Source organism: Podarcis tiliguerta, assembly GCF_965153285.1.
Source record: "Podarcis tiliguerta genome assembly, chromosome: 12".
Taxonomy (NCBI): Eukaryota; Metazoa; Chordata; class Lepidosauria; order Squamata; family Lacertidae; genus Podarcis; species Podarcis tiliguerta.
In genome coordinates, this window is record NC_139545.1 from 5,836,296 (window position 1) to 5,861,961 (window position 25,666).

The 25,666-nt window shown below is 43.7% G+C and overlaps 1 protein-coding gene across 7 annotated transcripts in view; it reads left to right on the forward strand.

Moving 5' to 3' along the window:
* The first annotated feature begins 278 nt into the window (after positions 1 to 278).
* AOAH (acyloxyacyl hydrolase) overlaps positions 279 to 25,666 on the forward strand; it is a 94,144-nt gene continuing 68,756 nt past the window's right edge. For 5 of the 7 annotated variants that reach the window (XM_083407076.1, XM_083407080.1, XM_083407081.1 and 2 more), the window contains exons 1-4: positions 279 to 316; positions 8,045 to 8,245; positions 10,426 to 10,541; positions 23,978 to 24,073. In XM_083407076.1, the coding sequence (XP_083263202.1) occupies positions 10,427 to 10,541; positions 23,978 to 24,073 (211 nt within the window). In that variant the 5' untranslated portion in view covers positions 279 to 316; positions 8,045 to 8,245; position 10,426. Of the gene's footprint in view, positions 317 to 6,514; positions 6,615 to 8,044; positions 8,246 to 10,425; positions 10,542 to 23,977; positions 24,074 to 25,666 lie in introns of those variants that run through there. The other 2 variants (XM_083407077.1, XM_083407078.1) reach the window with 2 other exon arrangements.

Below are 25,666 nucleotides of genomic sequence, written 5' to 3' on the forward strand. Positions count from 1 at the left end.
GCTATTAGCGGTTTAGCGGCTATTAGCAGCTATTAAAGGCTTAAGGGATTAGCGGATTAGCTGCTAAAAGGCTCTTAGCAGCTTAGTGCCTTAGAAAAAGGGGGTGGGGAGCGAAAAAAAACCCCCAGGAATCGCAAGACATTTTCGTCTTGCGAAGCAAGCCCATAGAGAAATTCATCCTGTGAAGCACCTCCAAAACGGAAAACCCTTTCGTCTAGCGGGTTTTCCGTCTTGCGAGGCATTCGTCTTGCGGGGCACCACTGTATTTACATCTGTGTAGCTGAGTCCAGAGAGAGAATCAGAATAATAACACTGAGTGAGTTTTTTGAGCTTTCGTTTATTGTTGCTGCTGTTATTTCCCTACTCCTGTTAAAAAGAACCTTTTCATTATGGCTTCCACGTACAAAGAATTGTTTCTGTGCTAAAAGGAGGGCTTGTTAAAAGCGCAGAGCGCGTAAATGGGGATAGATCAATTGATTTAAAGCAGAGGGAGATGAGAGAATCTAAAATCGGCTAATGCAAGTTCCTATATCCTCCTCTCCTGCCGGCACACACGCTTTAATGAACTTTGTGCCAAGAATACATATCAAGATGTGTGCGGCAGAATGGAATTATTCACTGGACACTGTTAGAAGTGTTTTAAAGTGTGCCCCAAATTGATAGAATTGTGTCTCAACAGGTATTATAACAAGATGTGTACATTTGTCGGAAATGCTGTTTAATTGAATTGGCTAGTTAAATCCCCTGAAAAGGACCACGGGAAGGTCAGTAATGAGAACGCTACTCAGTCGACCAGGCAGCCGTCCCACAGAGCACAAACGCTTCAGCCTTGCGAGGCGCGATTTAATGATACTAGCAGGAGCTTGTAAAGCCAGAGACTTTGTGGAAACTTTTTACATTAAAGCAAGAAAGCTGCAAAGATTAATACCTTTCCAATCTCCCCTTCCTTGTTTACACCATCTTCCATCGATTTCCCTGCATTGACTTCTGCAGGGTAAATGAGAGAAAAATTGAGTTTGCTATCTCTGAGGGTTGCTTCGTGTGAGCTGTTTGTATACTTAGTTGGGGTTCCAGAGTCCTAAGCTGTGTGCTGCTTCAGATCAGAGGCGAATAGGATTGTCAAATATTTTAGTTGCCTTGCTCTTCTGCTTCTTCAAACAGGAGCGGGCAATGTTGCTTATCTCCATGCCATGGTAAGCTGGTTTCTGCAGATCAAGCTATTGTTAAAGGTACATGGACAGGATGTGTCAAGTTTTTACAGTCCCTTGATGACTCTAGATGGGAACTGAGTCTGGGTATTTCTCTCCTCAGCACCACTTCCTCATATGGGTACTTTCCATCAAGATATAGTATTATTGTATGTAGAATTAGATGCCGGATTATGTAAATCCCCAATATCATCATTCCCTCTAATAGTGAACAGTGGTTGAGTGTCTATCAGTTTGGAAATACAGTGGTACCTCGGGTTAAGAACTCAATGCGTTCTGGAGGTCCGTTCTTAACCTGAAACTGTTCTTAACCTGAGGTACCACTTTAGCTAATGGGGCCTCCCGCTGCTGCCACGGCGATTTCTGTTCTTGCCCTGAAGCAAAGTTCTTAACCCGAGGTACTATTTCTGGGTTAGCGGAGTCTGTAACCTGAAGCATCTGTAACCTGAGGTACCACTATAAACAGAGATATAAGGCAGTGATTTCTACATACAGTGGTGCCCCGCAAGACGAATGCCCCGCAAGACGGAAAACCCGCTAGACGAAAGGGTATTCCGTTTTGGAGGTGCTTCGCAAAACGAATTTGCTATGGGCTTGCTTCGCAAGACGAAAATGTCTTGCGATTCCTGGGGGTTTTTTTCCCTCCCCCCCCTTTTTCCCAAGCCCCTAAGCCGCTTAACAGCTGTTCGCTAAGCCGCTTAACAGCTGATCGCTAAGCCGCTTAACAGCTGATCTAAGCCGCTTATCAGCTGATCTAAGCCGCTAATAGCCTTTTAGCAGCTAATCCGCTAATCCCTTAAGCCTTTAATAGCCGCTAATAGCCTTTTAGCAGCTAATCCGCTAACCCCTTAAGCCTTTAATAGCCGCTAATAGCCGCTAAACCGCTAATAGCGCTAATAGCGCTAATCCGCTAATGGGCTTGCTTCGCAAGACGAAAAAAACTGCAAGACGAAGAGACTCGCGGAACGGATTCTTTTTGTCTTGCGAGGCACCACTGTACTTAGGATACCATACGGCTTATTTCCCTGTGCAATTAGCAAACATGTACATACATGTCTTTGTAAAATGAAATAGAAATGGTGCTTTTAAAAAACTGCAAGATGGCAAAGAAACACACAATAAAAAAGGCTTGAATGCCACCTTGAAAGCTTCTTGATTGAAAGAGCAGTATTTGGCCGCAAGAACATCTCACTCTTGGGTAGGCTCAGTCATGATTGCTCATAAATGCTTATTTGTTCTTGAAGCAATTTTCCTGGGTCCCACGAGGCGGTTATGTCACCATAAAGGGAACATTGGCAAGGACCAGGTTTTGTCCATTTCCCTAATGGTGTACGAGGACCTGAGGCTTTCAAACATGGGGAGTTGGTGTCAGGATGTGACCTAAATGCAGTTATAATAGACGTGAAAAAGGACAGAAATTGCAGAAGGAAACAACTGGAGCAGAGGGTCACTTGGCTTATATTCTTTGTGAACGACTTGGAGGTTTCATCTACAGATAAGTGGTATATAAATATTGTTAAATAAATAGGTGAGTTTAAGGGGGGAAAAATTCTCCCTACACCGTACAGGGATGTGTCGGGAAGGGAAGTAAACGGAGTCGCCTAATGCTTCTCTCCTCAAGCCACAATCATATGTTGCATCAAGGGGGGTGAAATGTTCCTTTGTCAAGACCAAAACATACATTTACCCAGCCAATCAATACAAGAATAGCTGAAATTGCCAGTTTCAAATGGCCACTTCTTCTTTGACTACCTTCCTATCCCCTCTGTCTCAAGATCACCATCAGAGTTTGATCAGGGCGACAGTATTCCTCCGTACTTAAGTTCCCAGTTTGGGCTGGCATTTCTATACACAGTGAATTTGAGGGCTGATTTAAGTTTTTATTTGGGGGAAGGAGCTGTAGGGTCTCTGACATACAGAGCAACCTTTCCTGCAACAAATATATATATATATATATATATATATATATATATATATATATTGTTATCTAAAATATGGTCTGAAGCTCAACATCAAAAAAACGAAGATCATGGCCACTGGTCCCATCACCTCCTGGCAAATAGAAGGAGAAGAAATGGAGGCAGTGAGAGATTTTACTTTCTTGGGCTCCATGATCACTGCAGATGGTGACAGCAGCCACGAAATTAAGAGACGCCTGCTTCTTGGGAGGAAAGCAATGACAAACCTAGACAGCATCTTAAAAAGTAGAGACATCACCTTGCCAACAAAGGTCTGTATAGTAAAAGCTATGCTTTTCCCAGTAGTCATGTATGGAAGTGAGAGCTGGACCATAAAGAAGGCTGATCGCCAAAGAATTGATGATTTTGAATTATGGTGCTGGAGGAGACTCTTGAGAGTCCCATGGACTGCAAGAAGAACAAACCGATCCATTCTTAAGGAAATCAGCCCTGAGTGCTCACTGGAAGGACAGATCGTGAAGCTGAGGCTCCAATACTTTGGCCACCTCATGAGAAGAGAAGACTCCCTGGAAAAGACCCTGATGTTGGGAAAGATGGAGGACACAAGGAGAAGGGGACGACAGAGGACGAGATGGTTGGACAGTGTTCTTGAAGCTACAAACATAAGTTTGACCAAACTGCAGGAGGCAGTGGAAGACAGGAGTGCCTGGCGTGCTCTGGTCCAGGGGGTCACAAAGAGTCGGACACGACTAAACGACTAAACAACAACAATATTGTTATCTGTGGATATATATAGATAGATAAAAAGATCCCACTGAGTCATTCTTCTACGTTCTGCTACTTCTGCTCGCTTGCTCTCTCTATTCACTCAGCACCAGAAACGTCAGTTCCTTCATTGATTTGAAACTTCTGCTATTAGTACATGAACAATTCACATTGTTTCCTTCTCTGGGTGTTCTTTCCATGTGTGTTTCCATAGATGACCTTTGGATATCTTTAAATAATATATTCTGTATGCTCACTTACAAGTTCTACTTTATCTCAGTTCAGATAACTTGAAACATTTCGCCATCATCTCTTAGACATAGCAAGTTATCATAAACCAGGGAGCCACTTCTAGCAGTGCCTTGGTCTTATCCGGATTGAGCTTCAGTTTATTGGCTCTCATCCAGCCCATTACTGAGGCAAGACAATGGTCTGGCGCATCCAATAATGCATTGGTAGATGACAATAGCAGCAGCACTGATTGGGTGCTTCGCTTATTTTCCCCCAACAGCCCTGTAATATATTCTCTTTGCAATACAGTTCTCACTCTGTGGTCACTTACCAGCATAGGATAGAGCTCTCAGTAGGCTCGGGTTTAGCCTGAGGCTTGCGGAAGTGCAAAAACTTTTAGAAAAACCCTAGAAGGGGGATTTAGAGTGGGTTGGGGTAGCTAGAAAAGGGATATATAAATATAAAGCTGCCATCCCATTCATTCACTCTTGCTGTGGGTATTTTCTTGTCTTAGAAGGAAGAGCTTTGAAGTCTCCTTTCTCTCTCTCTCCTCTCTCTCTTTCTCTTTCTCTTTTTCTCTTTCTCTTTCTCCTTCTTTCACATACAACCCAACAACATTTGAGTGTCTCTGTTTGTGATGTTCAGTCCATGAGAGCTGCTGGACAAAACAACTTTAGCAACGCACAAAATGGAAATAGCAGCAGGTTGAGGGAAACAAATGGTTTGCAGAACTGATGAAAACATTTATGGGGGAAACCTAAGTTGGGAGGACGTCCCCCGCCTTAAAGAAGCCCAATGAGAACCAAGTGCATTCAATGACCACAGAAAGTCTGCTGACACTTGGGAGCGAGGGGGAGTGAGACCTGCTGGAAGTGGAAGGGAAGGTTGTCTCCTTAGCAGTAGCAATCCACAATGCAGCACTTTGTTGTAGGTCATCAAATGCTGAGGCTGAGAGAGTATCAGTTTACCTAAGGCCACCTTTAGAGTGAAGATCTGGGCCAGGGGCACACACAGCCACAATGCCGCAACATCTGTTAAATGGATTACAGTGGTACTTTGGGTTACAGACGCTTCAGGTTACATTCGCTTCAGACTCCGCTAACCCAGAAATAGTACCTCGGGTTAAGAACTTTGCTTCAGGATGAGAACAGAAATCGTGTGGTGGCAGTGTGGCAGCAGCAGGAGGCCCCATTAGCTATAGTGGTGCTTCAGGTTGAGAACAGTTTCAGGTTAAGAACGGACCTCCGGAACGAATTAAGTACTTAACCTGAGGTATACCACTGTATTGAATATTGCTTTGGCCAATTTACCGTAAGTTGTGTGTGTTTTTTTAACTGTCATTTTTTTATTATTATTATGGCATATTTGTATGGGATGGTGTTGTTATGGGATGTGTGATCTTTGTTGCATGTTTTGTCATTTTTTATGACTTGCAAACTCCATCGTGTGCAGCAGTGTTGACAGGCAGCGAACAAATTAAAAATGAAATGGAAACGAACATCTCTCTCTCCTTCCTTGAAAGGGTCAGAGAAGGATCACTGTTTAAGTGGTGGCATTAGGATGTTTTGCATTCAGGAAAAATGGCGTCAGAGATGAGAAATGTACCTTGAAAGCTTCATATTCTGAAAGCATTGTTTTTCTGAGTAATGCCTTTCAATTTAGGGTCTACAGCTTTAACAGACTTCAAGGTGTTGTGGGTCATAATCTGACGTGCGTTTAAAAGGTTCTTCAGAGGATTAAAGGATGTGCAGGCCTTATAATGTGCTGCTACCTTAGCAAGAATTTCAGCTGAGAGGAAGAAGAAAAAGGGATCAGTGGACCCGGTACAGAAATGTCATATTGCATTTAGAATACCTGGCTGACTGCTATGCACCAACGAGGCATCCATTTTTCACGGTTGCCTGTACATTCTCTCTCTTCCTTTTTAAGGGAATAGTTTGAATAATCCATATACAAAATCTGACAGCAGCACTATCTTTAAAAGTTCACAGCTGCCAAGAAAAATATATTTGCATGACTAAAGAACGGGAAATGCATTAAATGTTTTCAGTTTATTTGAACTTTGGCATTTTCCAGTGTCCATTGGGAAAGATCTACAGGACAAAAGCTATTAACTGATCAACCTTATTCATCACCGTGACTCCGTACCTCAGGCTTCCTCAACCTCAGCCCTCCAGATGTTTTGAGACTACAATTCCCATCATCCCTGACCACTGATCCTGCTAGCCAGGGATCATGGGAGTTGTAGGCTAAAAACATCTGGAGGGCCAAGGTTGAGGAAGCCTGGTTTACATGTATGAACCTGGATTTATTATTAATATTATTAAATGCATTTATATCTCACCTTTCTCCCAAGTTGGCGCCTGCAGGAACAGGGCTTAGAAACAGGGTCTCAGGTGGGAGAATACTGGAGCCTCAATGTTGGCCCTCCAAGATGCTCACCGGGAATATAAATATCTTGCCTGCAGGCTGGGACAACCTTGCCATGCAAGTAAGTCATGCAATGCTCCCTCTTTATTTGTATTCTGTATACAGTGGTACCTCGGATTGAGTACTTAATTTGTTCCGGTGGTCCGTTCTTAACCTGAAACTGTTCTTAACCTGAAGCACCACTTTAGCTAATGGGGCCTCCTGCTGCCGCTGCACCACCGGAGCACAATTTCTGTTCTCATCCTGAAGCAAGTTTTCAAGTTTCAAGTTTTATTGCGGCAAAAGCCAGTAACACTAAACACCACAAGATCAGACAAAGAGAATTCAACAATGGGATCAGAAAAAAAGAAAAAGAATTACACAAGGGAACTTTGCATTGTGCCATTCAACAGAAGAGATTTACGCTTCCTGATTACCAAAGTGCAGAATTTGGCCACCTCATATGATATTGAGCTTGAGGAATCTTCCAGAAGGTATTTTCGTAAAATTTCGGGGGAGGATTCCAAATAATGTTGTAGGGGTATAAATTTTGATAAAAGCGGCAAAATAAATTGATCTCGTTCTTCACTATAAAATTTGCAAAATAGAAGGATGTGAGTGACAGATTCTACCTTATTAGACATACAGGGGCAGAGATGCGCATGCATTGGTACCCGCGTGAATTTGCCGTACAGCACTGCTGAGGGCATTGTCTCAAAGCGGGCTCTAGAAAAAGCCCATCTAGAAGCTTCATTAGAGATGTTAGTTAAGTAAGGGGCAGCTGCAAAATTAGGCCAAGCTTTTAAACATCTATACGTCTCCGGGAGTAGGGCGTCTTCTTGTTGTAATTCGACATTGTAAAGTCTCTGAGTGATAATTGCTCTTGCCTTGTTCAGAGTTCCAATAAAGAGATTTTCAGGGTTTAGGCCAATTTGTTTGATCTTATTAGTTATTTGCAGAAGCCAAGGTGGATAGGGAACTGCGGCCAGGAAGCAAGGTAACAGTCCCTTAGGATTGTAGTGGATTTTCAGCCAGAGGGATATTGCTTGCTCCCAGACTTTTAATTCCACTCTAGGCAGTCCTGCCTCTTGCCTTAAGACTGCATTAGGTGTGCATCTTGGGGTAGCAAATAGTGATCTTAAGAACTTTGATTGAACTGTTTCAAGGGTCTTAAGGTTGGCAGAGGGGCTAATTTGAGAGCCATACAGGAGTTGGGCCAGGGATTTTGCCTGAAAGACTTTTAAGGCCATCGGGAGGAAGCCAGCTCCTTTCCTTCTGAATAATCTAAGGGTGGCATTTGCACTTCTTCCTGCTGATATGTCATCCTGAAGCATTAACCCGAGGTACTATTTCTGGGTCAGCGGAGTCTGTAACCTGAAGCGTATGTAACCCGAGGTACCACTGTATTTGCAAGACACATTGCTGATGTCACTAGAGACTCATAGGATCAAGGGGTTGGGCAAATTTTGAATTGGTCAGTAAATGTATCTCTGCCTCATGCTTTGGTTTCAGATGAATGAGGTTTATGAGAAAACCCCAAACAGCGAACTTTGCTGCCGGGTTCCACACCCTGCTAACCCAACCACACTTGTCAAGAAAAGAGGAAGAGGAAAACGAAGACTGAGCCAGTTCTGTGAGAGACTCCTCTTCTCAGGAGGCATTTTTTCTCCACTGTTGCTATTTTATTAGGAGAGACTGCTGCAGAAACTACTGGTAAGGCATGTTTTTTGGTGACGTAGTTTGCATTCATTTCCACCTTCAAACTGCTTAAGATGGCTGCACTGCGATATAGCTTTGTTTACATTTGGGCATATGACATGCAACAATTGCAGAAAATTAAAAATAGCGCAACAACAAACGTTTCTGAATATATTTACAAGGTTGGTGTTGAAGGGTATATGCCAAAATTATTACAGATATGAAATTATGTGTAGTAACGTGCATTGCTTAGACAGGTGACCATAAGCAAAAGGTATTTCATATCAATTAGAATTAGAATTTGGAGGAATGTATAGGATGGGGGAAGGGGAAATAATTAAATATGTACTGCATGCAAGCCAAACTGTGCTGGGTAGTATTCTACCATATACCTCATTTCTGTAATCAAAAAAGACCGCATAAAAATTGCCATGTTTCTTTTTGGCTCTTGCTACTTTCTGTGTCAGTTTTTCCAAAATGCTGTTGGCAAAATTGCATTATACCATGCCCCCACCTTTAATAATTGTAATGATTCCCATGTCCTGGCAATCGTTTTTCTTGCAGCATTAACTGCTTCCGTCTTTAGGGTGGCACTTCTGCTTCTAAGCGGGGCTTCTGAGGCCAAAATTCACCATCCACAGTCATCCCTGACAAAAAGATGCTGTGTTTGGAGAAGCACTGCCTGCTGGTTTTTTGCCTGTCATTGCATCTCTTTGCATCAAAATCTAGTAACCACTTTCTGATTTGCTTTGCTAGAGACAACTGCTGCTGCATGTAGTTTTAGATCCCATGACTGAAGTATAGTGCATGCAACCATATCCATGTTTTGGGGGTGGGAAATTAAAAGTAATGCACAAAGAGATGGATACAGGAGAAATTCAACTGAGTTCACAGTTAAATGTGAACTTGCCAAATTCATACTTTTCAAAACAAGAGGAGAACCAAAACAACAGCCATCCTTTGAAATTTGCAGTTACCCTGACTTTGTAGCGCAGTTCTCTAGTCAAGTAGTGTGTACAAAAATGCATAGGGACTTGGGTGGCGCTGTGATCTAAACCACTGAGTCTCTTGGGCTTGCCGATCAGAAGATTGATGGTTCAAATCCCCGCAATGGGATGAGCTTCCATTGCTCTGTCCCAGCTCCTGCTAGTAGTTTGAAAGCACACCTGTGCAGGTAGATAAATAGGTACCGCTGTGGCAGAAAGGTAAACAGCGTTTCTGTGCGCTCTGGTTTCCGTCATGGTGTTGTGTTGCGCCAGAAGCGGTTTAGTCATGCTGCTGCATGACCCAGAAAGCTGTCTGTGGACAAATGCCTGCTCTCTTGGCCTGAAAGCAAGATGAGTGCCGCAACCCCATAGTCGCCTTTGACTGGACTTAACAGTCCAGGGGTCCTTTAGGTAAAGGGACCCCTGACCATTAGGTCTAGTTGCGGACGACTCTGGGGTTGCGGCGCTCATCTCGCTTTATTGGCCGAGGGAGCCAGCGTACAGCTTCCGGGACATGTGGCCAGCATGACTAAGCCCCTTCTGGCGAACCAGAGCAGCGCACGGAAACACCATTTACCTTCCCGCTGGAGTGGTACCTATTTATCTACTTGCACTTTGACGTGCTTTCGAACTGCTAGGTTGGCAGGAGCAGGGACCGAGCAACGGGAGCTCACCCCATTGCGGGGATTCAAACCGCCGACCTTCTGATCGGCAAGCCCTAGGCTTTACACAAATGCATATACCAGACTAGTGTGCATATAGGTGGATACAAAAATGCATTTTATTGGGGGAAGTTGCTTTGCAATAATGTGCATATTTGGCAAAATAGCATACAAAGGTATTTATATGCTAGTGGATTTCACGGTGGCTTTTTAAAAATTGCATATTGATGTGGAAATGTGGGGAGCTGAATGTAAGATTGGGAAAACGAGAAACTGAGAGAAACCGAAATGGATAGATTCTCTGTCCCGAACACGTGCATGCATACAAACAAACAAACCCAGTAAGAACATGCGACTGAAAGTTTGGTTTTTTATTGGCAAAGCACTTGGCTACCTCAGCTCCTCAGGTGCAAGAACCACATGCATTGCTCCTGCACTCGGGTCTCCCTCCATGAGATTTAATGATGTCAGTCCTTAAGAATTTCACTTACGTCAATGCTGATTTTGAGAAGTTTCCCCCATCCTTCCTCTATATTTTTACTTCCAGAATGAGAATGCGTTGGGAGATGGCTCCTTCCTTCAACTTCATGCTCCTCTTCGTGCTTTTGCTGAAAGGCTCCTCCCTCGTTCCAAATGTCCAAAACAAGCAGCATAGCTGTATAGGTATGTGCTGATTTCTTATTTGTTGTATTTATTTAAAACATCTCTTCATGAAAATATCCCGGACGATGCACTTGTACCTTAAGGGGGAGTGCAGCCACATCCAGAACAGATAAGCCATCTAATTCCCAGACCTAAGAACCACCCCCTCGCAACGTCTCTGCTTCATCCACCACACCCCTGCAACAAGGACTTATGCAGCCACACCTAATTCAGTTGCATCTTGAGCACCTTTCAAGTCACCTCCCCGTCATGCAAGGAGATGCAGCCACTCACTCAAATTCATCATGATGTACAAGGGTTGGAAGACCCTATAGTTAGCCGCACAGCTTCCAGCATCTTGTCCAAATTTTCAGGCCTCAAGAACCGAAATTGATCCCATAGAACAGGGGCCAGCAAGGTTTATCTTGCCTGGGCCGGATCGGTCCTGCGGAGACCCCTCCGTGGGTCGGATCATGTGTGTGTGAGAGCTCACACGGTCCTGTGATTTTCAGTGTCTCCTCAGACGCTGTTTTCGGCACTGATTTAGCGCAGTGTGCGAGTGGGCAGCTCAGTTTGGGGCTGGCTCGTGGGCTGATCAAACGACCTCCACAGGCCACTTCTGGCCCATGGACGTTACGTTGCTGATCCCTGCCGTAGAATCAGACTATACAGTGGAACCTCAAAGCCGAATGCCTTTGAACTCGAATGTTTCGGCTCCCAAACGATCAAAACCCAGAAGTGATTGTTCCAGTTTTCAGGCGATTTTCAGAAGCTCCTGCAGCCAATCAGCTTTGGAAGCTGAACGCTTTGGAAGTTGAACAGGCTTCCAGAACAGATTCAGTTTGACTTCCAAGGTACGACTGTATAATGCTTTAGATTCAATGGCATTGAGGCTAGACAAAATATCTGTTAATTTCTGTTTCTCTCTGTTTCTCATTTTTCCACTCTTAAATTCACTGCTCCACATTTCCACAGCAATTTGCAATTAACACCCCCCCGAAAACAACCCCCATAATAATTCATCGGGATTTAAGTGCAATTTCTCCCAATAGATACTTTTCTGTCTGCACATCTTTGCAAGCAATCTTTATGTTCACTTTCCCCCAACACATACATAAAATCAGAGCAGTGCAATTTTCAAAGTTTAATTGCGTTTCACATCTTATATTTGTTCATAAAGTGTGACTTAGTTACTTCTCATTAAAACACAAACAAAATTAATTTTCTTTGCCATCCCTAAATGGACAGGTGCCTAGCAAACATGGTCCATAGCCCATCTCCAAGGCTTCCTGCAGCCTTTTGATTTGGGCAATTGCGAATAAACCCCTCACCACTCAGAAATGTGCTGATGTAATGGTGGTGGAGAAATAATCCTTTCACTGGCACGCAGTAGTGAGATATTCTTTTCAAGCATGTAAATGTCCCAGTTTTACGTCCAAGCAAACATAGAATATAGTTTTTGTCCATTTTCAACCTGTATAACTTTTTAGCCGCCATCGCAGCTAAAATAATACAGTGGCACCTCGGGTTAAGTACCTAATTAATTCCGGAGGTCCGTACTTAACCTGAAACTGTTCTTAACCTGAAGCACCACTTTAGCTAATGGGGCCTCCTTGGATGAGGGAAGGTATAGAAATTTCAATGATGAGGTTGATGATTATAATGTGCTTTTATACCATCATGATGGCCACAAATGTAGTTCACTTCTGCATTTTTTCAGAATTGCACCCTGTGTTCACTTGCCTTTTGGAGTATGTTCAGACATTTTCCATCCAACTATAAAATGCTGTTGTGAATCTGGACTGTTCTATGTAGACAGACAAAGCCCTGTTGAAATTTCTAAGGGCTACTGTACCTTCAATGAATTACTTCCTGTTTGCATGTTCAGTTTGTTCTTTTAATTGTTCCTTCCTCATCAAAGCTGGGATATTAGTTACGAGTTGCTTCTTAGTCACTTTGTGTTCACTCTTCAGAGGATTTTAATTACTGATTTCCTTTCAGCATTTTTTTTTTTTTTTTAGGGCAAAATCACAACACTGTTCTTCTAAAAACAACAACACACAAATGAGTGGTAAATGAAAGAAAACCAGTAATGACTAACTGTCATTACCAGGAAAAAGTAAAAGGCTGATCCTAGATGGAGAATTTTTTTTTAACTGACATTGGAAGGGGTCACTGTTGAACAGAGGTGATCTCTGAGTAAACATTATAGATTATTGTTGGCTGTAGGGGAGGGCATTGCAAGTTAATGTAGCCTTATAGTCAGTGCTGTGTTGAATTTTAATTTCACTTCTGGCTAATTGCAGAATAGCAATGCCTCGGGGTCTCTAGTGCGGTAGCAACCCTTGCTTATCAAAGTGAAAGTGGATTTAGTATAGCAAGTGCTTGCAAGACACATACGGTGGTAACTTGAGTTACAGATGCTTCAGGTTACAGACGCTTCAGGTTACAGACTCCGCTAACCCAGAAATATTACCTTGGGTTAAGAACTTTGCTTCAGGATGAGAACAGAAATCGTGCGGTGGCAGCGGGAGCCCCATTAGCTAAAGTGGTATCTCAGGTTAAGAACAGTTTCAGGTTAAGAACGGACCTCTGGAACGAATTAAGTTCTTAACCCGAGGTACCACTGCTAGTCACTTCAGAACTGCAGGCCATCTGGTTCCCAATCATGGTCTAGCTCAGGTTATTGTTGCTGCTGTTCTTACCCTGAAGAACACAAGGCACATTCAGATTGGGGAATGGCATTCAGCCAGCCAGCCAGCCCAGGAGAACTTCAATAGGGTTTGTTGTACAGCAGTAATCGCTTCCTTGCGCTGGGTTTAATTCTGATGCCGGCTGCTGGTAGAAACAACAGAGGGGTAGGGTACACACAGTTCTAGTTTCCTCCACCCCAGGAGAGTTGCTAATCAGGGGTAATCAATAAGGATTAACAGTCTCCAGACAAAAGAGATCATGGGAACAAGCCCCGACTTGCAGTGTGTTTGCTAATTGCACAGGGAAATAAGCCGTATAGTAACTGCTACGTCTGCAGATAATTTACCTGATTATAGTCGCAATTGTGGAACTAATTATTCATTAGTAACCCCCTCTGAAGGAAAGGGGGCTATTTATAAAGTTAGCTCTTTCAGCGCCACAGCCTCTGTATTCAATCATGGAAAGAAGCACATGTAAATGAGGCGTGGTAGATCTGCAAGAAAAATGGAGCCTGTACACGAGTAATTTTACAGGCCCCCTGCTTTCTGTGTGCCTTTCCACAACAGGGTATGCACCAGTTTGAAGAAAAGAAAAGAAAAATGTGTTCTCTTAGCCACATTTTTAAACCTGTGCCTTCAGCAGGGGCGGGGGACCACTCCCATTAACCACAAATTTCTGGAATCGTTTACTTGTCAAAACTAAGGAAACGAACAGTTAAACAGTTCCCACAATCCAATAGCAAAAGCAAATGAACTCTTACGCAGTTCATTAATTGGATGCCACAAGTAAGATCCACAAATAGCTACAGTCATTTTTAAAATAAGACCATTTCTTTTTCTCACAGTTGCATGGATTTTATCTGAATAAATGACATGCAACTTTTTAAAAAAATCACATTTCCTTCGTTCCGATGGTTGTTAAGCCAGCTGTCCCTGCTTGACTACGTTGGTCTTTCAATGAATTTCAATGTTGGTTCCATTATGCGACATGTATTTTGGGGGAAATACAGGGTGGACAATATATTTCATGTCTCATTTTTAGCATTGAAAAATATACATGCAGTCATATTGAAAGAATCATGGATTCCCCAATACTCAGAAATGCTTAATGACTGGAAGCACTGCAAAAACTCAGCCAAAACAGTTGCACTCAACAACTGTTGAGGACATTGGCATGCTAGAAAACATTGCTCACACCCTGTGGGGTCCTATAGTTAGCATGCCCGTCAAAACCACGATTCATTTTATGCTGAAAATCAATCTAAACTCTGAGCTTCAGCTAGTGTCCGTCCAGAGTGAGTTTACTGCTTTCTGGGCAATTTATGCAAGCGTAAATCAGTGTTTGATTTGATTTAAGGATAAGAAGAAATATCAGAAAATTCTGTCCTTCCCCCTCTTCTTATTTCTGGGTCCATGTCACCATATCAGTATGAACAGTTGAGACTGCATAGTGTACCCATAGAGTCCATTTTCAAGGCTGAAGGGCAATGAAAAGCAAGGAAGGGATGTGGAGAGGAAATTGAGGAAACAGGGAATCAGCCCAAGAGATAATGGATGCTAAACAATGGAGAAGTAGCAGAACGGAACAAGTGTTCTTACAGGTCTTAGGGTCCTGAAGTTAATATCAGTCAAGTCAAGTCACATTTACATTGTTGCTAAAACCACAAATGGAATGAGAAATAGATTCTCAGTTATTGTCCTTGGAAAAATTGCATATTACACTAGCCTTTTGTACTTTATACTCAAAAAGCTCCAAATAGTGTGTTGTATAATATGTTCTCAGGCCAAGGTTTTGGTGCTCATCTCGCTTTATTGGCCAAAGGAGCCGGCGTACAGCTTCCGGGTCATGTGGCCAGCATGACTAAGCCGCTTCTGGCGAACCAGAGCAGCGCACGGAAACGCCGCTTACCTTCCTGCCAGAGTGGTACATATTTATCCACTTGCACTTTGACGTGCTTTTGAACTGCTAGGTTGGCAGGAGCAGGGACAGAGCAACGGGAGCTCACCCCGTTGTGGGGATTCGAACTGCTGACCTTCTGATCGGCAAGCCCTAGGCTCTGTGATTTAACCCACAACGCCATCCACGTCCCAACAGCTCCACTCACGCCCCGAAGGTTGCTGCAGTTCAAAACCCGAGTTCCTGCATTGTTCAAATGGGGTTCCTTTGCCATTCACGGTCAGTTTGCCATTTCTTCTCGAAGGTTACATTTAAACTGGGCCAATCAGCACTTCTTGTGTGTCGTGCATCACACTGTCATTGTATTAAGAAGGTTATCCCCCCCCCCAATTACTTGTGCTTTCTGATTTGCAGAGGTGCCCAAAGGCAGGTTTTGTACATCCTGGGGCTGTTCAATTTGATGACTATGATAGGAATTTTGAGGTCTTAGATATATGTTAAATGTTCATAAGTGTACCAACCAAGCACGTATGTAGATCAACACAGGAAGACCGACCTGAAACCATTTTTGATTCCCAAAACTGACCAAATGTTTTCTCTGCAAGGTCAAAGGAAAATGGAAAAGCCTCCCCATTGTCTTTTCCTTCAAAAATCCTGTCTTAAGGGCACATTTAAGATATGAATAGGGTGTGAGCCTGTGACCTGGCTCAGGAACTAAGTATTTATCATTACAAAAGACTGGCCAGGCTCCCCAGGCAATCCAATCAAGTGACCATTAAACAGGTAACCTGTTTAGATGAGATAAACAACGCACTCGGATTTCTGCTGTAGACCGCCTTTTCTGTGGTGTAGGTATGGTGTATCTGGGGGGTGGTCTTAGATTGCACCCCTTCTGTGATGTATGTATGATGTATGGAGGGGTGGTCTTGAGCTCCAGGGCAGGGAATTAAAAATGTCTATATAAGGGCAGGCACACCTTTGTTCTAGGTTCCTCCTCCTCTCCTGCGTGTGGTGAGTGAGGACCCTGTTGCAACAGATCAATAAAGATCAGGCTTACTGGATGCTTTGCTTCTCAGTATTATCTGGTTGGCTTCTGTTCTTTTCTCCTACCAATCGGGAACCTACGTAAGGACTCTGTATGGGCTCTTGGATACCCCAGAAGGGGAAAAGGGTCGATTTTTGTTTACAGCATGACCACAACTCATCTTCCTCTGCATGCATTGAGTGTGTTGCGGTATGGCGGTACAACTGGCTTGAAGAACACATGAACCGAGAGTTGCAATACAGTACAGGGCTTGCTTAGCAAAAAAAAGGTGGTGAAAAAGTGTCCTCTAACTGCAGGAAGTTTCCCAAACATACAGTACTAGCTTTCTAAATGTTGACGTTTGAGGTGCCATTTCCCATTTAATGGTAACTGAAATGCAAGGCATCTGTTGCAATACCTCCAGAAATAGCCCACTGCCGCTATTGACCAACATGTACACCGTTTGGATATGTTGCTTTTCAGCCAGTAATATTGGTCATAGAGGCAGTGGGCTAATTCTGTCAACAGATGACTTGCATTTCAGTCATATGCACTTATGGAATTTGAAGCCTTAAAATGTCCCCTAAGTCCTCAGTACTTGAGGCAGGCCTAGGCAAACTCTGGCCGTCCAGATGTTTGGGACTACAATTCCCATCATCCCTGACCACTGGTCCTGTTAGCTAGGAATGATGGGAATTGTAGTCCCAAACATCTGGAGGGCCAGAGTTTGCCTATGCCTGACTTGAGGGGATAATTTTGCCTACAGTGATTTGGGCACTTGTCCCCACTGCCATTTGGGGATAATTTATCCCCTAATGAGGAACAATCCAGAAATGTGTTGGGTATTACAAGTGATAGTAAATCTTATTTTCTACAGATGGCTGCTTTCCTTGCAGGATTTCTACAGGGCTGTGTTAGACTAGTAGGAGTTGGTTCTTGCTGTGCTTCTCAAACTATTTTGAATCCAGAGGTTCTGTTTCATGGAGGAAAGCAGTACAAAATCAGCTGCTTCATTCAAATTTGTTTTTCCTACAGATTTAGTTGCACAGAGGCTAGCGGCAGGTCTGGGATTTCATATCCAAAGAAGACAAGCAAAATAAACTATTTGTTCTGTTTCCATAACGATGCAGAGCTTTTGAAAACGGATAATTCGTTTGTATAAAAACCATCATTTCCCCCACAGTCAGGAGGCAATGGGCTTTGTTACATCTGCCCTTATTTCCCATTGAATTTTGAACCACATTTGATTGCATGGAGCTCTGTCAGTGTTTAAATAACTAGGATAGCTCATTCCCCTGGAAGGCAGATAGGAGATGCAAGCTATCATATTACAAAGCAGACCTTTGCGGCATGTTTATATGTGGGGGGTGCTCCTGGGAGACCTTGTGCGTGGGCTACAGTGTGCTTGTTTTGCATGTGGGGCTTTGGAAACAAAGCCGTCAGCAGTAACTGCCACACCGACTGCTACGTTGGGGAAATCAACGTAGTTACTAGACTGCCCTACAGCTGGGACCCTGCAATGCAGAGGAGCTCAGGTAGCCGTGTTGAGAGTTGAGGGAGGCATTTGAAACCCTCCCTTGCTTTTGTGGAAGTCTCCGAGATGGAGGTGCAGAGGAACAAGCCTGCAGAGCAAACCTGTACGTAGCGTTCCTGAAATATACAGTGGTGCCCCGCAAGACGAATGCCTCGGAAGACGAAAAACTCGCTAGACGAAAGGGTTTTTCGTTTTCTGAGGTGCTTCGCAAGACGGATTTTCCTAAGGGCTTGCTTCGCTAGACGAAACAGCCCTGCCTCTCCTGTCATGGCGACGGTCACTGCACGCACGCTCGCTTCCCCGCTCCTCCGGCTCCCTCCCACCTTCCGGCTGACGGCCGACCTTCCGGCTGCCGCGCGCCGCTGCCCACCCCCCTCGTGCGCTCCCCTCAGAGAGCCGTTGCCGCCAGCAGCCAGTGTTGCAGCCAGAGTCGCGCTTCTGAGCCCCGCCGCCCTCCAGCAGCCACGTCGCGTGGTGGCCACAACGCGTGGGTGAGTCCGAGGTACCGGCTGCGGCAGCTGTCCTGCTTCTCCCCACCCCTCCCCACCGTTGTCAGTGTTTAAATGCAGTGGTGCTTCGCAAGACGAAAAAACTTGCACAACGAAAAAACTCGCGGAACAAATTAATTTCGTCTTGCGAGGCACCACTGTACTCGGAGTCCTGTAGTGATTTCATGCTCTTTATTGCAGCTTCTAAAACAGTGATTGAATTGCCCCCCAAACCTCAGGCTTTTATATACATTATTTAGACAATGAGTCCCATCTGATTGGCTGATTCTGCTTCCCTCCTGGAGCCTGATTGGTCTTCTCCTGCAGGCCAATCAGTTGTTGCATTCTAGGATCCTACCAGCCTAATAGGCTGATTCTGCTTCCCTCCTGGAGCCTGATTGGTCTTTTCCTGCAAGCCAATCATTCTAGGATCCTACTTGCCTATTGTTCTAGGATCCAAGCTTAGTACATAACAGTTCCCTTGAGGAAAGCGTCATGGCTCACTGGCAATGAATGCAGAAGATCCCAGGTTCAGTCATCACTGAGCAGGATCCCTGAAGAGCCCTTGCCAGTCAGTATAGATGGTGGGGGACCTTTTTGGACCAATGGGCCAGGACCTTATTTTCCCCCATGGCCCCGGGGCCAATTCTGCCAGGTGGGCCCGACAACCCACCTCTCAGTAACCTGATATCATAATGTTGACACTTAGCAAAGTCCCTTGTGCAGTGGTCCCCAAGTGCCCAGCCACCAGCTTCCTGGCAAATGAGCACAGGGCTCGCAATAGGCAGTTTCCTAATTTTCAAATTGCTCTGTGAAAAACTTAAGAAGAAGGGTTTGTCCCTGTGTTCTCTTGCTTATAATCACCCACACCCACATCAGTGTCTGGATCAGGTCAGTGGGTCTGCCACCTTTCAGGACATTATTCTCACAACATCTTTCAAACTTCTGGGAGATTTAAAACTTCAGAATCTGTAACTGAATTCTGGATCCACCTTTTCTTTCCGGACTGGACTCTAATCTTCAGTTAAAAGTTGGATCTATTTTATTTTAATTTTTTACTTAAGAATCGTCACTGCTGTCATGGATGAGGCTAATAAGCCCTGAGCCAGGTCTGCACAGCTGACTCAACGTGTTTGTATATGTAGATTGGAAGCAACCAGAGCTGTAATTCTGAATGAAGCCAGCACTACTTAGAGACCAACTGGGCAGGCTTTCTGCGGTGTGTTGCAGTGTGCTAAGAGAAGAATCTCCCATCAGCCCTTAGCCTTATATAGCAGGAAAATTCATTCTTTGTCAGACAGATGCGTTCACTTTTCGCTGGCTTCAAGGGCACATAGTACTGCAACCTGAATTGTAAATGGGAAAGTTCCATGCAGGCATATGCTATTGTCTTAAATCCGTATTTTCTATTTTAACAATAAAAAAGAATGTTAAGTCCTATTCCCATCTGGTTAAATTAATGTGAGCAGGATCATGCACAATGCAACTAAACCCACGTAACTATAATAACAAAGTTGGCCGCTTTTCCCCGCATTTAAAATCTGTATTCTAAAAAAAGGAACTCTTTTGTGCTGGCTTTTATCTGCAGCCATTGATACCATTCTAATTAGAATTTCCTTTGTATGTTTGCTGCAGAAGTAGATTAATTTCAACAGTCTGTTCAGCTTGCCAGGGGGTTCATGGCCAGCAAACTCTCGCTCCGACTTTATTAGCTGAGATGTGATTTCCTCCCATCTAAACTCCCTCTAGTCTATTAGAAATGTCATTTTATTATTAAACACATTCTCTCTTTTTTAGTATGATAGGAAAGCAGTTTCTTGAAATGTGAATTTTTAGATTATTGCTGTTGAACAGTATGAGCATTGTATGCTCTGATCCCCCTCGTAAATTAAATGCAGGTGGAACAAACTATATCTGAAAAGAGACAGGCAGGTATATTAATGCTCAGGTCTGGCTGCGAAGGGATGATAGACGTTGTAATACCGAGACACTTCTTGAAATAAAAATGCTCCTTCATCCTGTCAAGGAGTGAAAGTCATTGTCAAGTGCTACCAAGAAGCCAATCTCTTAAATGTTGCTTTTAAAAAAAAGTTTTTTACAACTCCAAAGTTTTGAGATGATGAGGCAGAGTCCGTCCATGATGGAATAGTTTGGCATCCCATTCATTTGAAGGGATGAGAGTGCCCTGTTCTTGTCCAGCAGAAGACACCTTGGTTAGGGCAAGGCAGGTAGGTTTTCACAGCGCTGTGATGAACTCCTGGTGAGTAACTGGCTCTGTTAAGTTGGAAGTGAATTGAGGCCTTTTGTGCCTGTGCCTCCTATGCTCTGCACCTTTTTAGAGACCTCTTTCTAAGACCTTCCACCTGGTATGTTTCCTGTGCTTTGGGTTCTTCAGGCCATGAGAAGGCACCTATGATGGTCACAGCACTGTTCACCAACATCCAACTCAGAGCTAGGAACTTGGTCCAGCTCCTTAGATGGGAACACTTTAGCTTCTGAATCACAGTCCTGGTCACTACTGGATTCCACCAGGAGAGAAAGATATCTGTGCTTGGGCTTAACTGGGCTTAACCATCCAGGGGTCCTTTACCTTACCTTTACCTCTGGTTGAATCATGTCCTACTTCCTGGAGAAGAATGTTGTTGTTGTTCTTTAGTCACTTAGTCGTTTAGTCGTGTCTGACCCTTTGTGACCCCATGGACCAGAGAATAGCACTCAGCTAATTTTGCTCAAAGCAAGGTGTGTCTTGCATGCAGTGGGAAAGTGAACTGACCTTAACAATTTGCTGCAGCTAATACATTTACAATACAATCCGAGATGTGACAATTCAAAAGCAAATATTATTGTGTTCAGTGGGACTTACTCTTAGATTGCAAACTTGGTCAACTTGATTTGAAATCAATATTTAAAGTGCAAGAATAAAACATCTTGACAATGTGACATCAGCAGAAGAGATTTTCCTTAGGTCTTAAAAAACAGGTGTTATTTTCCTTAAAATCTAAAGAGCAATGTTAATATTTAGTCCAGCAAGATGAAATCCTGTGATTGTTAATATTTGTGTGTATAGGTAGTATAACTACAATATGTGTCCTATTAAAAGTATTAATACTCCTATTAAAATCGGGATGCTCCTACCTGGTTAACCAATTAATATTAGTATGGAAGTGTACACCGAACAGCTACAATTTCTAAACAGCAGTTTCACCTTATAATGGTGCTCTGCATTCATAACTCATAGGTACAGTGACATGGATTTCCTTTGAAAAAAAATCCCTGCTCCTAAATAATCCAAAATCCAGTGTACTGCTATGATCTCTGTGCATTATTCTGGTACCCTTGGCAGCTGAATGTTCACCTGACTCCTTCAGAAAACGTTACATGAGAGGCGATGTGAGGGAATGTGATAGTTGGATCTGTGTTGGCAGTCATCAAGTGCTGTACGTGCCCATGTGAATTAGCCCTTGATTAGTCTATCACAGGAATAGGCAAACTCGGCCTCCCAGATGTTTTGGGACTACAACTCCCATCATCCCTAGCTAACAGGACCAGTGGTCAAGGATGATGGGAATTGTAGTCTCAAAAACATCTGGAGGGCCAAGTTTGCCTATGCCTGGTCTATCACATATCGGAGTCTAGGCATGCATTTTGCAGAGGGTTCAGAGTGCCCTTGTTAACTTGCTACTGAATTTGAAATCCAGGAAGGATGAGACAGAGGCTTGCATTCAGGATGCTGCACTGAAGACTGCAAGCGGAGGTGTTGCGACACAGGAGACCCTCTTGCTGCTGTTTGCAATAACACCGCATTGTCAGTTGGACTTGCACCATCCATGAAAGCATTGATATGTCTTACGAGATATCAGCATGTCCAGAATCATAGAATCATAGAGTTGGAAGAGACCACAAGGGCCATCGAGTCCAACCCCCTGCCAAGCAGGAAACACCATCAGAGCACTCCTGACATATGGTTGTCAAGCCTCTGCTTAAAGACCTCCAAAGAAGGAGACTCCACCACACTCCTTGGCAGCAAATTCCACTGTCGAACAGCTCTTACTGTCAGGAAGTTCTTCCTAATGTTTAGGTGGAATCTTCTGTCTTGTAGTTTGGATCCATTGCTCCGTGTCCGCTTCTCTGGAGCAGCAGAAAACAACCTTTCTCCCTCCTCTATATGACATCCTTTTATATATTTGAACATGGCTATCATATCACCCCTTAACCTCCTCTTCTCCAGGCTAAACATGCCCAGCTCCCTTAGCCGTTCCTCATAAGGCATCGTTTCTAGGCCTTTGACCATTTTGGTTGCCCTCCTCTGGAAACATTCAGGGCTTTCTGTACCCTTATCAGTTGTGCAAAAGGGATAATTTCAGCAGCTACACCTAATAAACTGCACCCCTGCTAAAATTCCCCCTTTTGCGCAACTGTTACAGTAGTCCTGACCTCTTTTTCATCTGACCACTCTAGTTGTCTTTTGACTCCACAAGCCAATCCCTGGTCACCTAGTCCGGCGGTTCTCAACCTGTGGGTCCCCAGATGCTGTTGGACTACAACTCCCATCATCCCTAGCTAGCAAGGCCAGGGCTCAGGGATGGTGGGAGTTGTAGTCCAACAACATCTGGGGACCCAGAGGTTGAGAAATGCTGACCTAGTCCTAATCGAGAAATCTACTATACACCTTACCAGCTAGTTGGCTCAGACCTAGGGTTTTGCAAGCTTCTGCTATCTAGCATTATGTTTTAAAAGGTAACCTCATTATGCTGCAAATGGACTGGAGAAGGTTTTGATTTTATAATTCCTTCCTTTCATCTAGGAAGCTTAACTTCTTGGTATTTTCCTGCCATTGGTGTGTTGGGTTCCTTTGCTTTGCTTCTTTGACTGTTCATCAGGTATGAAGAACTTCTGGTCCAGTGTTTCTCAAACTTGGGTCTCCAGCTGTTGTTGGACTACAATTCCCATCATCCCTAGCTAGCAGGGCCAGTGGTCAGGGATCATTGAAGTTGTAGTCCAACAACAGCTGGGGACCCATGTTTGAACACTGTGCCTGGTTCCTCAGGTTTGCTATCCCTACTGTACAGAGGGCACTTCCGCTTCTCACTTCCTACTTTGGAGTTCTCAGCATAGTAAAGAATCCATAACAGATTACTGTTTTCTTTAGCTCCTTGCTTCCCTACTTCTCATACCCATAGTATGAATAGTAATCTTATAATACAAGACTCCTGATAATCTAGGTTACAAATGCACTTCAAATCATGGTTACGGTAACTGGTTTGTGGAGATAAGTGTTATGTACTGAAGTTCTCACCCTGGGCCAGCAGGGGGATACTGTAGATAGTTTTCACTCAGGTCCACATATGCAAATAAGGGATTGAAAGTGACGTTCAGTGATTGGATAGTTACAGAAAGTTGTTACAGTTGCGTTGTAGTGGAGCTCTATATAAGCAGGCTGGCTGAACCCTTCAGTCCAGTTCTGTTCTGGCCTGTGAATAAACAAGAGCTGTTTGAAGAATTGCTGTGTTCGTCTGATATGTTCACCCACAACTTAACATTAAGCACAGTTAGAATGAGCAATGGTTTGTATCAGGAACTAAAACAGGAAAATGGTGCTGCTGAATGGAATGGACTTCACATGAATGGCTGACTCCGGACTAGGAGATCGGAGTTTGCTAGAAAATACTCTTCTTCCTCCAACAAAGGAAAGTTTACAAAGCACACTTTAATAAATAATGTTCAGACGCCCTGAATTTTCTCCCTCGGCAAAAAAAGAGAACTTTTTAATTTTAAAATCAATATGAGTAACAGGAATCTTTCTTTCTCCTTGCCTTTGCAGGATGTGTCCTCGTGGTGTCCATAATAGAACAGCTTGCTCAAGTCCACAATTCTACAGCAAAAGAAGCTCTGGAGAGGCTCTGTCGCTACTTACCTGGTAAAAAAGCAATGTGCCATATGTTGGTCTGTTCAGTGATTATTATGAATTCACACTTGTGACTGTAAATGTTGCGCCGCTATTATTAGTCGCAACTTGGCTTAATGCAACTGAAGACTATCAAAGCGTTATACATGGGACCTATTTTTGCTTCCTTAATTTGACAGCAATTCAGTGTTTATTTTGTTTAAGGGTGTAAGAATAGCACTAGTGATTCAGAAAGAGGGCCATCGTATGTAATCAGTAGAAATGTGGTTCTTTCTCTGTATTCATCTAGGCGAGCGGTTCTCAATTTTTTTCTCTGGGCCACACTTTCAGAATAAACATTTGCTCGTGCCACGCTGATTTCTTTCGTTTCTCTGTTCAGACAGTGATTCTGGATCACAACTAAGATTGTCCTCAGCATCGCTTGATGCTTTTGCTCCCAATTTAAAAATATATCTATCCATCTTCTGCAAATGAAAACACATTTTGATACTATACTCCACTGTGCTAAATGTTTCTTTGAAGATTCCTTGAATCTTCCTGCCACGCTTGCCAACTTCTCTTGCCACACCTTTGAGAACCACTGATTTCGGATGTAGATGGAGAGGATTATTTGAGTGGTTCCTGTTGGGGAAATATGTATTACGCACACCGAAAAGTATCGTGCAAGGGAGAAGACTAAGCTAGAGCACACATCCCTGACATTAAAAGTTTATATATGCAGGGGGGTTTTGGTTGCCCCAGTCCATTCCAATATGCATTTCTAAAACATGTGCTGGCTGCAGTGGTACAACACAGAGAAAACAAACTATTCTACACTGGTGCATGCTGAGATATGTGTGTGTTTAGTGAGTTATTCACCATGATCCCAGGATAACTTTCCTGGATTTATTATTATTATTGTTGTTGTTGTTGTTGTTTTCTGGCTTGGTGATGAAGAGATGAGGAAGAGACAAAAAAGACAGGATGTGCCCAGGCAGGTAGGAAAATATACAGTGGTACCTCAGGTTACATACGCTTCAGGTTACAGACGCTTCAGGTTAAAGACTCCGCTAACCCAGAAATAGTGCTTCAGGTTAAGAACTTTGCTTCAGGATGAGAACAGAAATCGTGCTCTGGCGGTGTGGCAGCAGCAGGAGGCCCCATTAGCTAAAGTGGTGCTTCAGGTTAAGTACGGACCTCCAGAACGAATTAAGTACTTAACCCGAGGTACCACTGTATATTGCTACCTGTCAAGTCACAGTGGGAGTGTTTCTCGCAGAGTCCTCTCTAGCCAACTTACAGGAAAACTCTCTGAGCTTCTGCTCCAACCATGCGCCTATCTAGCAATACAGGGATTGTTGGTTTGATTGCACTTTAAATATCCCACACCAAAGAAGAGTAACAAAAAGCATCAGTAGAAGAATAATCAGAGGCAGCAATGTCTTACAAGGTACTCACTTTGGGGACGGACACTAGCTAGCTTTTTAGAAGAACTGGACAAATGAATGGAGGACATTCTCCATCACTGACAATTTGCTGTCACGGGGAAATGTCAGGACTCCTCCTTGACAGATGCTGGGGGAGAGCTTCAGGGGACGGATCCATCACATTCTGCTTATGAGCTTC